Raw genomic sequence first — 12,498 nt, 5'->3', positions numbered from 1 at the left:
GAAATGAAAATTGACATTCATGTCTCCATCTCACTCATCCTACTCAAATGTCTATGAAATACATTGTCATTTTAGAAAGTGTGAAAACCCACAGTTTCATGGAGAGCTCAATAGCAGTTGAAGAAATAATCCTTCCAGTTATAACCTCAAATACTTCAAATAGCAGTTGGTGTTAAAATGAATATTATGGCCTCTGCTTTTTATTCTAGAACTGTTGTCTGAAACTACAGAAGAATTCTTATTGATAGATAACATTTTATTTGGGATTAAGGCTACCTTCCTGAGCCTCCCTGGAGAACACTATAATTAATCCCTTGGGTATATTCTGTCAGTTGTTTTACAGATGAGTATGACCATGTTCTGTGTTTACATTCTCCCTCCTGATAAGCCCAAGGTAAATATGCTCATTGCTGTAAAATGGATAAACACTCTCCAAAAGCATTTTTAAAAATCAATTGAAGCCTAAAACTTAGATGAATCAGTTTTCTGCTGCAAAATGAAAAGCATGTCATTTGTGACAGTAAAAGTAAAAATTACATTTTAGACAATAACGAAGTGCAAAAGAGAAAATTCCATTCCCATATCCCAAAGCTATGATAGAGCTTTTGAGAATCCACTCATTCGCTAATTCATTCTGTCTCACAGTCTAGCACTCTTCTCTTCTCTTCCTTTCTACACTGAGCTGAACCATGCTGGACCTGTTCATTTGCAGTGTCTTTTTTCATTTCAATATGTGAGGCCCATCTCTCAGTAAATATAAATTATCATCACTTTTAATGGCTGGAAGACATTCCAGGGTATGAATGTGCTAGTGTTAATTTACACCAGCCCATGTAGTTGGGCATTTAAAATGGTTAAAATATTCATTTTTAAGTCTTAGATTTTGTAGGAACAAAAGCAAAGGCTCCTTTATGTAGGCTATTTCCACCCCTCCCTACAATGTTTCAAGCCCAGTTAAATGACACAGAGTTGGTAAGATGTATAATCTGTTTTCTATTCCAATTTTCCAATTGTGGAGTTTTAGATCATTTAGATAAAACCACTGTGCAGACTTTTCAAGATTTATCCACATCAAATTTCTGCCCTATACTTTCCTTGCTAAAAAGTGCTTTACAGAATGTTCATTTTCATGCATAGAAACTATTCATTTTCTGGACAGTTTTCCATACTCATATATCTCAAATGTGGATGAGAGTAAGGCTTTGAAGATTAAAATTGCCAGTAAAATTTTCTTTAAGAAGCTGGTATGGATCTATAGTTTCATTTTTAAATGCATTTCCTTTTTCCTTATTCCCAAGGTCAGCCTGAGTGCCTATGGCCAATTCTAAGTTGGAACCTATGGTTATGAACAATGAAAACCCTGAAAGTTCTGTTCTCATCTTCATACCTTATCACTCAGAAAGCAAATTAACTTTTTCACTTTCCCTTTTTCCTATCCCTCTTCATTTCCCTGAACTCTACTGGAGTGCTTTAAAATAATCTTAATGGGAAGAAACAGCCAAAATGAATAGTTTTTCATAGCAGTGTAATTAAAAATTTGTAGGTCTGATATAGGAATGTTTAACACTTTCTCATTTTTTATTTTTTATTTATTTTTTTACAGGCAGAGTGGATAGTGAGAGAGACAGAGAGAAAGGTCTTCCTTTTTGCCATTGGTTCACCCTCCAATGGCCGCTGCGGCCGGCGCATTGCGCTGATCTGAAGCCAGGAGCCAGGTGCTTCTCCTGGTCTCCCATGTGGGTGCAGGGCCCAAGGACTTGGGCCATCCTCCACTGCCTTCCCGGGCCACAGCAGAGAGCTGGCCTGGAAGAGGGGCAACCGGGATAGAATCTTGTGTCCCAGCTGGGGACTAGAACCCGGTGTGCCGGCGCCGCAAGGTGGAGGATTAGCCTGTTAAGCCACAGCGCCGGCCAACACTTTCTCATTTTTAAAAGCTCATCAGTATTGAGTTCCCATCAAATTCTTACTACTGTTTACTGTTGACTCTTGCTTATGGATATTTTCCAAGGGAGGTACTACTAAGGCCAAGGGTCTTTCTCCATATGGCTCACTCCTGATTGAAGAGTCAGTGCTAAATGGTCAGTGGAATTAGCGCGTGGCTGGGCTGCTTTACCAACAAACAGAGACTGAGGATATCCACTGAGAATGGACTTTGTAGTTTTATGGAAGACATGAGGCTTTGTAGGGTTGGATGCCACCAGTCCCAATCTATGCTGTTTCAAAGACCAGGGAGCTAGATTTCAAAGCTGTTGGCCAGAAGCCATATACTAAGCAGTTATGGTAAAAATTACTAGTTGTTATTTGTGTAAACTCTCAACACATTCTAGAAAAAAATTAAGGAGCTAGTAAAGCTATATCAATACAATATAAGAAATGAATTTAAGAAAGTTACCAAAAATGTGTAAAAGATAAAAGTAGTGTTAGAAGGGAAGAAAGAACTAGAACAGAGATTAGTATTAAATATATATGCCTTGAAAGATCATACATTTGGAAGAATACGCCACAATTTTCAGTCTTCACAATACATTTCCATCATAGTAACTTATGCAATGGCATTTCAAAAAGTTCATGAAAGAATGGTATGAAAATTTTTGAAATACATTCTTTTTTTTGTAATATTCATTTTCCATGAACTTTCTGATCTCATAAAATGCCTCAGTCTTGGTTTGTCATTCATCAACAGCTAAACTCAGGTTAGTATAAATATAAAACACATGAACAAAGAAGTGATCTGTATAAGAGCACACACACTAAGAAAGAAATCTGACATGAATGTGTCTAGGGAGCCATTGAAAACTGGCCTACCTCCAGTGAACATCCTTTTGTAACACCAACATAATCGGGGCTACTGAGTATATTGTATGGAGTTCTTGAAATTTCAATGTCCTTGAGGCAACCAGAGTATTTCCTCAAATTCACTTCTGGTCTGTTGACGAGTTAAAAGGAAAACAAAAGCAATCATTAAGGTAATGGCAGTATTGTCTCTGACTACTGGTAGGAGACCATATGGGCAAGTCCACGTCAATCGGAATGTATACACAGCACACACGTTCTCAACAAACCATCCTTTCCGCTATCTACAGGCGGATGAAGTGGCTGTTAACACCACCCTGCAGAAGAAGTTGCATATAGTTCTCCTCTTCAGTCGGTCCATAGTACTGAGACACAAAGCACAGGAATTAACGGACTCCTTATTAATAATGCATGTGCCAAATAAAACAAGTGTTTCTTTTTTCACTGAAGAGCAGATAATTGTGTAAGCAGCACAAAATATCTATACAAATGTTTTTAAAATCTTGATCAAGAAATATGGAAATGTTCATTTTAGAAAATAGTTCTTTAAGACTTTGGGGGAGCAGGCATTTGGCCTGGTGGTTAAGTTGCTGGTTGGAATGTCTGCATCCTATATCAGAGTGCTGGAGTTCAAGTCCTAGCTTTACTCCCAATTACAGATTCCTAGTAATGCTGACCTTGGGAAGCAGCAAGTGATGGCTCAACTGATTGGATCCTTGGCACCCATATGGGACATGTGCATTGAGTTCCTGGCTTTAGCCTGGGCTGTTGCAGGCATTTGGGGAGTTACCCATATGTATGTCTCTCTGCTTCTAAATTAAAACAAAATTTAACAGTTTGATCCTAAAGTCTATATTCTATATTGAAATAATAACAAAGTAACCAATGTAAAATATATACATTTGATTTTCCCAATAAGATTGAAAAATACCTATACCCAAACTATATTGGAATACTTATGTATTGCTTACTATTTCCTTTTCTCAAATATTTATGTATTTATTTGAAAGGCAGAGAGGGAGAAGGAGAGAAAGAGGACTGGTCCAGGCTGTAGTCAGGAGCCTAGTACTCCATCCAGGTCTCCAACATGGGTGTCAAGGGCCCAGATACTTGGATCATCTGCTGCTGCATTCCTAGATGCATTAGCAAGGGGCTGGATTGGAAATGGACACTCCAATTTGGGTTGATAGCATTGCAGGTAACAGTTTAGCTCATTACACCACACCACTGGCCCCACTTACTGTTTCTTAAAGCAGGATAATGAAGGTAAAAAGGGCTTCATTTTCTAATCTGTTGCCATGTTGGCAAATAAAGCACTAGCCCTTGCACAAGCATGTTGCTCTGGTTTATGGTGTGACAATTATACCAATGACTTGACTTCACTAAGACTGTGTCCTTATATGTGAAATGTGCATGAAAATGAAGTTATGGAATTTTGAAACATGAATGAATAGCATAGCAATAGTAAGTGCTCCATAAACATAAGTTAGCAGGTAGCAAATGATACTTCTTTATAACAGTGCTCTGCAATAGAACTTTCTGTGATGTTCTGTTCTGTTCTGCACTGTCCAAATCAGTAGTTACTAACTACATGTGGCTATGGTGACTTGAAATGTAGGTTATGTCGATGAGGAATTGAATATTTGGCATTTCACTTTATTTTCCCACTAGCCACATAGCTAGTGGTTGGCTACTGTATTGAAGAGTGAAGGTGGACAGGGGTAAAAAGGTATTATTTTATGCAGCATAAATAAGCAACCATAAAAACCATCCACTCAACATCACACAATTGTTTTTGATAAGGTAATGATTAATTCTCTTCTCATTGTTCCATGATGTTTCTATGTTTCTCCTTTTCATCTTAATAAAAACCACATGGCATGAGAAAAATAGATGGGAAAGCAAATTAGGCCCTGGCAATGTGTATCAGGCAATTGATTTCATGTCAGGTATGTGTTCCGCCTCCCTCCCATCCCCCTCCTTTCTCTGTGGAACTTCCTTATTTTATTTGAATATTTTTTCCTCTTTCAAAAGTTCTCTCATTCTATGTGGTCAGTTGATCATGATGAAGGGCATGCACAAGTGGAGAGGGAGGATGTTACTTATACGCTTCTTGTATAAAGCAAAGGAAATGGGTGAGGTTCATTTGTTGTGTTCACTTTCATCGTTTAACACAATTTTCCCAGAGTTGATTCTTGTCGATAAAGCAAATCACTTTTGCAAGTTCATTGTTCTAGGGAAACCCAAAGAACTATTTCAAAAGGTAAGGCAAATTCCACTTTATGAAAATCAGGGCATAAATCATGACATATGGTGACTGGACTGTTAAAGGCAATCAGAGGCCTCTGTTTCCCGAGGGTCACCATTCAAAGGCAAAATGCCAAAGCTACACTGTGTCACCCCAAAGCTGATGGGCATATATTTTCATTGAAACCAGCTTTGCCTTTTAGTCACCTCAGCAAGCATAGTGCCACTGGTCTTATAACTATATCATGATAAAACAGCTTGGCTTATTTTTCCCAACTTTCATTTCCACGTATTCTAGTTTCTAATATTAAAAATCTAGCCTTTGCTTTAAAAATTTCTTGGATCAGTGAAGTCTCATTATCTCCTTTTCAGAAATTTGGCACACGTAGGCTGAAATGCCAAGATGCCAAGCGTTAGCTCTGGCCAGAGTGTACCAACCCTGCACATTTCTGGGGTTTGATTAGCCGCTCACACAAGCTGCTAATTCTTGCTAATGCCTGGCTGCAAACAAGAATTTAAATGCTTCTGAGAAGCTAGGGGGACTTTCTGCAAACTTTATCATTGTTAACATAAATACTTGTTTTACATAAGTATTTTTAGAGATTCCTTTCAGCTGGTTCCATAGCAAATTCCAAGTAATAACGGCAATAAATAAACAGCTTTATACGAGGTGCAAAGGGCGTGCAAATTTTGGCATATCTGCAGGCCTGCAAAAAGCAGCAAGGCAAAGTAAGCATTCGAGGAGCACAGGTGAACTGGTCAGCAGACAGCGCGGAACTAGGCGGTGCAGAGTCTGGGGTTCAACCCCAGAGACCTCTTCTGTCCGCTTCCTAGAACTGGGCTGTGCTCATGAATTTGACCAGCTCCCTTTAGAGCATGTGCTGCTGGTCACCAGGGGGCACTGTGCGCAGGTGGCTGAACAGGTAAGCTGAGCAAGTCTATCATCACTGCTGGTGAAGTAACTCCAACCGCAGCCCAGTTGCTGGTGGGTAAGCAACAGCATCTTTTAAGCGACGAGCAACAGGAGAATTCTCCTAGAACGCATTACGTGCTCGTGAAATGTTCCATGAGTAAAGCTGCATAGGTGTTGCTCTGCTTCTGCATAGCTTCTGTATCTAAGAAGGTCCATGCACTTGAAGGCATGCATAAATTGTAAAATGTTACCTTGCTTTCATACTAGGTCACAGGGAAGAGAGAAAACAAAAACATTTTACTTACATTTGCATTGTCATTGAATAAAACAGTAAGCTTTAATCATGAATCTTTCAAAAATCATCTCAAAGTGGTCTTTAATGGAAGGGAATGTAAAAAAAAAAACAATAGAACAGAAAACAGCATATACTCTTACTGTAGTGAAATTAGAATCCAAATTGTGACCATTTCCCACACAATTCTCTTGGAAAATTTTTATATGGGAATATGTACTTAAGATTTATTTTTATCGAGCTAATGATTAGGAAAATGCAAAAATGTCACTATTCAGTATTTTTGAGAAGCATAAACATTACCTCTCAAAGAACTTCAGCTTAACAATCAATATATTAAAATAATATTCTGAGCATGGGAAAAATAACAAGTAACTCTGGATGCTTGTTTTATCAGTCACAAACAGGTGTCTAAAGATTGTTTTGAAATAATGTGCCATGGTATTATAATTTTGAAGATCTATACTCTGAAAATAATGTCTAATGATAGATTCATTAGACACATAGTCTGCAAACCAACTAACACATTAAATCTATCACAATGAGATGAACTTGTTTACCTTTGTAGATAATTCCTAAAAATCACTTTATGATAATTAGCACCACCAGTAGAGTAAATGAAGCCAGATTTGGATAGTCTTGTTTTGGCTTTAATTTTTAATGACCTTGCAAAATACATCTTAAACCTGAACAATTACTAGATCACTATTTAGTATAATGCTTGCCACAAGGTAGACATTCAACAAACATGTGCTGAATGACTATTTAATAAATAGATTTGCAAATAACCATATCACTGTTAAATCTATGTTATTAACACAAATACATTATAATGTAGATGAAGGCACAGCCAGTTTATTTGTGCCTTAAAACTCACCAAGTTATACCCTGGAAAGTTTGGTAGACAATTGCCTGCTCTTGTAACCAGTTTATGCTTGGGGAGAAGAGAAAACCTCAGCCTTCATGGTAATTGGCAAAAAATGAGACTAAAATTATACTGCTTATTTGAGAGATACAGAAATAACTGATCATCATACTTCTCAACTATGCTATTCTGAGGTTTCTCCAAATGCATTGTGTGTTTTTGGAGTAGAAACACCTAGACATGACTTTTATACTCATTAAAAACAACCAAAGCAATTAAACAAGACAGAAATTAAAAGAATGGTAGTCTGTGTTTGTAGTAAACACTTATGATTTAACCAAATCATTTATCTCCATTCTAATTAAATTCAACTAACATTTATTGAGCACAAAATACTATGGGTTTTAGGTCTTATGTTTTATAACAAGCAGTTAATTAAACACCGTATGAAATATTCTGACATTTTTGGTTACTTTGTTTTCTTAACTAACTAAATCATGAGCTAAATGTGTCTCCCATCCTTCTAAATAAAAAGCATATGTGAAATTTTAACACAAATGTTGGCATGGGCTTGAGAATAACTAATACATTTCTAGTATTAGGCATATGGGACAGTTCCAATTTGCCATTATGCTGCTAATGCTTAGCAATAAAATAGGTTACATGCACAGTATCCTGGAACACTGACTAATTTTCAGAACACTAAGCAATGTCAGAGTGCCATTATCTCCAGTGAATATGCAAAGAGAACAGCAATTACAAGATCCACATCCAACTCTGGCTTCCACCTTTAATTACTTTCATAATTCTTTTCAGCAGGTGCATATAAGGGAAACAGTGATTCCAATCCATCTCTTCAGCAAAGATGTCAAATTAATCCTTTAGTTTCTAAACCCTGATGCTATTCTAACACACAACATGATTTCTTTGATTAGGCCTTTCTGTAACTAAAGGTTATATGACATTCCTATTGTAATTAAACTTCAAAACTCCAGTGAGCAGAGTGGCCATTTAATTGAAATTTAATGCTTAGCTTTAAACATGTACTAAATTACCTTAAATTTCTCAGTGTTGGCAGACCACCAAAATATATTTTGTCATCTGCTTTCAGGTCAAGACCAAAGTTGTTTCCAGTAGATAAAGTTGATAAGTTCTCCTCCTGGTTAGTGTCTATATCTACAATTGATATGTTGGCTGCAAAGGAGAAAGAAAGAAAACCTTTATTGGAGAAATATCGATCATATTGTATAACCACTTACTCCAAGTTAAATTTAGCTTAATTCTCAAGTTAGCACTGACTTTCGCAAGCACACATACTGTATCTATCCATTTAATAATTACAGAAACAATATCAATAAAATATTGAACTATACACAAATGACCATGAAAGTAATTACTTGACCACCAGTGAAAGCCAACTAATGATAAAAGAATACAATTTTAGATGGCTATCAATGAATCATTTAGTATAGTTTTCTATGACACAAATAGGTAAAAAATAAACGAAGATCTTAATTAAATGTTGAGACTGATACCTAATTAGGAATGAGAAAATTTAATTATATATATGTGAATCTGTGGCTCTTGCTGTAAATTTTAGTATCTACAGCATTCTGGGACTTAGGTTCATCTGCAAAGCATATTACACTTCCTGTATGATAAGGTTGTACAGGGAAGCAGAGGATAGTGATGCTTGCTTCTGCAAGATGACAGGATTCACATCTACTGTGAATTACATTTTAGCCTGGTGGGCCAACTGTTGTGACAGTCCTCATGCCTTATGGACTTTCTCTTGGGTCTCTCATAGTATTTATGATATGGTTATACTAAAGAATTCAGAAATAGAAACACAACAGAAACAAGGCAATTCTCTGTTTAAAATGCATTGCTTAGGCCAGCACCGCGGCTCACTAGGCTAATCCTCCGCCTTGCAGCGCCGGCACACCGGGTTCTAGTCCCGGTCGGGGCACCGATCCTGTCCCGGTTGCTCCTCTTCAAGGCCAGCTCTCTGCTGTGGCCAGGGAGTGCAGTGGAGGATGGCCCAAGTGCTTGGGCCCTGCACCCCATGGGAGACCAGGATAAGCACCTGGCTCCTGCCATCGGAACAGCGTGGTGCACCGGCCGCAGCATGCTACCGCAGCAGCCATTGGAGGGTGAACCAATGGCAAAAGGAAGACCTTTCTCTCTGTCTCCCTCTACTGTCCACTCTGCCTGTCAAAAAAAAAAATGCATTGCTTAGAAAGTAGATGGGAATTCCTTAGCTCATTGATTTTCTTCCCTTATGTTTTCATCATTTAAGAATCTCTGATATGTAATATTCATCATATTTTATGTTGTACAGTGCAATATTTCAACACACACACACACATATATATATATACACATCATAAAATCAGGCAGTTAGCTTTTCTATTTGTCTATTCTTTGTGTTTGGAGCCTATCAGTTTCTCTCTTCCAATTCTCTTTACAGTATATCATGCATTTTTTTTAAAGATTTATTTATTGGGGCTTGTGCTGTGGTGCAGTGGGTTAACACCCTGACCTGAAGCACTGGCATCCCATATGAGCACTGGTTCAAGTCCCGGCTGTTCCACTTCTGATCCAGCTCTCTGCTTTGCCCTGGTAAAGCAGTAGAAGATGGCTCAAGTCCTTGGGCCCCTGCACCTGCGTGGGAGACCTGGAAGAAGCTCCTGGCTTCAGATCAACGCAGCTCCGGCCGTTGTGGCTAACTGGGGAGTGAACCATCAGATGGAAGACCTCTCTCTCTGCCTCTCTTCTATGTAACTCTTTCAACATGGAATGTTATTATTTCCCCCCAACCCATTAAATTGTATGGAGAATAGAGAGATACATTTTAGAAATTCTAAAATTCCATTGTGCTTTGTAGTCCTACCTTTCCAATAAAATTTACAAAGTCACAAAAAATGACCAGAATAAAATATTCAAAGCTATTAACTTCTCAACTCTTCAGATTTTTGTAAAATCAAACAATAAGGATACCTGACAAGAATTATTGTACTATTAAAACCATTTATCAAGTTAAGATTTAACAATCCAATTCCTTTCACACACATTAGCATCATACATTTATTTAATAGTTCTCATGCACATAGTTAATTTCACATACATCTATCTCTTTGATTGAACTGGTGGCTAAAAGAAAAAAGATTTATAAAATTGTTTTTAAAACTTTTTTGTATTTTTCTTTGTATCCAGATCAAAAGTTTTCCTATGGGGCTGTTGACTAGAACATGAACATAGTCTCTACAAACCTGGTGAGTATTTTAATAGTGTCTATGAAGATTAGATTCTGCTTTTCTATCTCACGCAAGCCAGTGATGAGAGGTAGTTTTTCTCCTTCTCCCTGAGTGAATATGTGCATTTTGAAAAATCATTTTAGGAAAAAATGATTAAAGAGCAACAGCACAATGGAATTGAAACACACTGGCCCAAGAGTTAACTCTGGCAGAGAGACAGGTGCAGGGTAGCGTATTTTTACTGACTTCAAGGGCGGGCTTTATTTCATTCTTTATGTGAGATTATGATGAAGGAGGTTCTGCTATGAAATACTAACACTCACTTTTGTTTCTTGCCCTATTTCTTTTCCTGACTGGATATGAACGTAACTTGTTAACACAAAACTTCAAAGTTGATGACTTCAGGCATTTTTATGGGTAAGCAGGGAAATAAGGGTTTTATCAAATAATCACACAGTAGGATTTTATACTCAATTTTGAGTTGTTATAAGTTGTTTATTCTTTGGTTATTCTTTTCATCCCTGTCTTAATCCACTGAAAACCTAATCATCATTCTCAACTTTGTTTCAAATCAATGTATTCAGGGGATTGGGTACATCAGTAACTGTGGTTCTACCAACTGGCTCTCAAGGAAAATAAGGAATGCTTCCCTGAAAGACTGCATTTGAACTTCAAGGGACAGTGTTCTTGCAAGCAAGTAGAGAATAATTCATGTAAAACAACCAATCTGGTCTCACAAAGGAGCTAGAACCTACACAGCTGGAGCCTTGTTTCAGCTCCTATCTGACCACTCTGTGGCCTCTGATCCTGCTAACCCCAGGGAACTTCCTATGTGAAACTCCAGTGAACTCCTTTTGGCCCTCATGTTAATCTATGTAGTGTTTGAAGCTGCTAACATGTCATTCCATCTAGGACATTTCCTCTTTGGCTTTCAAAACACCAAATTCTCTAGCTTTGCTTATCTCTTGTTCTCAACTTCCTTCTAGACGACACTGTGTCTTCCAACATGTCTGAAATGTGGGTTTCCCTAATGTCCTTTGACTAGTCCATTTTCCATGTTTTAACCATGTGGTTAAACTGAAGTTTATATATTCTTATAATACATTGATGACTTAAAAATATTTATGCTTGGACTTGATTTTTGCTTAAAAGTCCACATTCAACATGAGATGCCATATCTTATTTCAGTGTTTCAAACTAATTATATTCCAAACCAAAATTATTATCCCTTCACTCTTAAATTTGAGTTTCTCATTTCATTTGGTCACAGTATGACCTTTCATGAAACTGCTAAACTAGAAAGTCACAGAACTTTCTCTTCATTATTCATATTTCATTATTCAGTATCCTATGTTCTTTTCTTAGGTAACTCTAATATCTAGTCCAATTAAAGTTTTACCCAAGAATAACATAATTTGTTCATCTAAAAATACTTCATTATTTGAAAGGCAGAGAGAGGGAGAGACAGATTCTCCATCCATTGGTTCATTCCTCTAAATGCCTTCATCCAGGGCTAGACCAGGGTGATGCCAGAAGTCAGGAATCCCATCTGGGTCTCTCACATGGGTGACAATGACCCGTGTAATTGAGCCATCATCTGTGATCTCCTAGGCACATTAGCAGGGAGCTGAGGCTGGAAGCGGAGCAGCCATGTTGAACCAGGCACTCCAATATGTGATATGGGCATCATAATAGGTGCTTAACCTGCTGCACCACAGTCCTCACCCCTCTTTGCTTCTTTATATGCCCTTTCCTGCCCTTCCATACCTACCCCTTTCTGCAAGCCTCTATCTGCTTTCTGTGGCTGTAGTTTTCTACACAATTTCATATAAATGTTCTCTTTGCTGTATTTCACTCTAACATTTTGTACACGTATTAAGAGTTTACTACTTCTTGTTACTGAGCAGTATTGGATTGCATGAATATAAGTACAGTTTTTCTACTTCACAACAAGGATGCATCTTTAGAAATACATCTCTAGGTGATTTCATGGTTATGTGAATAACAGTGTACTTATACAAACCCAGAGGTTATAGCCTACTACACACCTAGACTATATGGTATAATCTATTGCTCCTGAGCTACAAACCTAATGGTATTTGTGTATAAAATTCTATTTAAATATTGTAAA

At 37.6% G+C, this 12,498-nt stretch overlaps 1 protein-coding gene across 1 annotated transcript in view; it reads right to left on the bottom strand.

Moving 5' to 3' along the window:
* LAMA2 (laminin subunit alpha 2) overlaps nt 1-12,498 on the bottom strand; it is a 698,138-nt gene that overhangs the window by 38,410 nt on the left and 647,230 nt on the right. Inside the window, exons 52-53 of the mRNA XM_062187263.1 lie at nt 8,166-8,304; nt 2,806-2,926 (exon numbers count right to left, since the gene is read on the bottom strand). Of these exons, the coding sequence (XP_062043247.1) occupies nt 2,806-2,926; nt 8,166-8,304 (260 nt within the window). The remainder of the gene's footprint in view (nt 1-2,805; nt 2,927-8,165; nt 8,305-12,498) is intronic.

Source organism: Lepus europaeus, chromosome 3 (assembly GCF_033115175.1).
Source record: "Lepus europaeus isolate LE1 chromosome 3, mLepTim1.pri, whole genome shotgun sequence".
Lineage (NCBI taxonomy): Eukaryota > Metazoa > Chordata > Mammalia > Lagomorpha > Leporidae > Lepus > Lepus europaeus.
The sequence above is the reverse complement of the archived record's forward strand: the minus strand, read 5'-3'. Positions and strand labels throughout refer to the sequence as shown.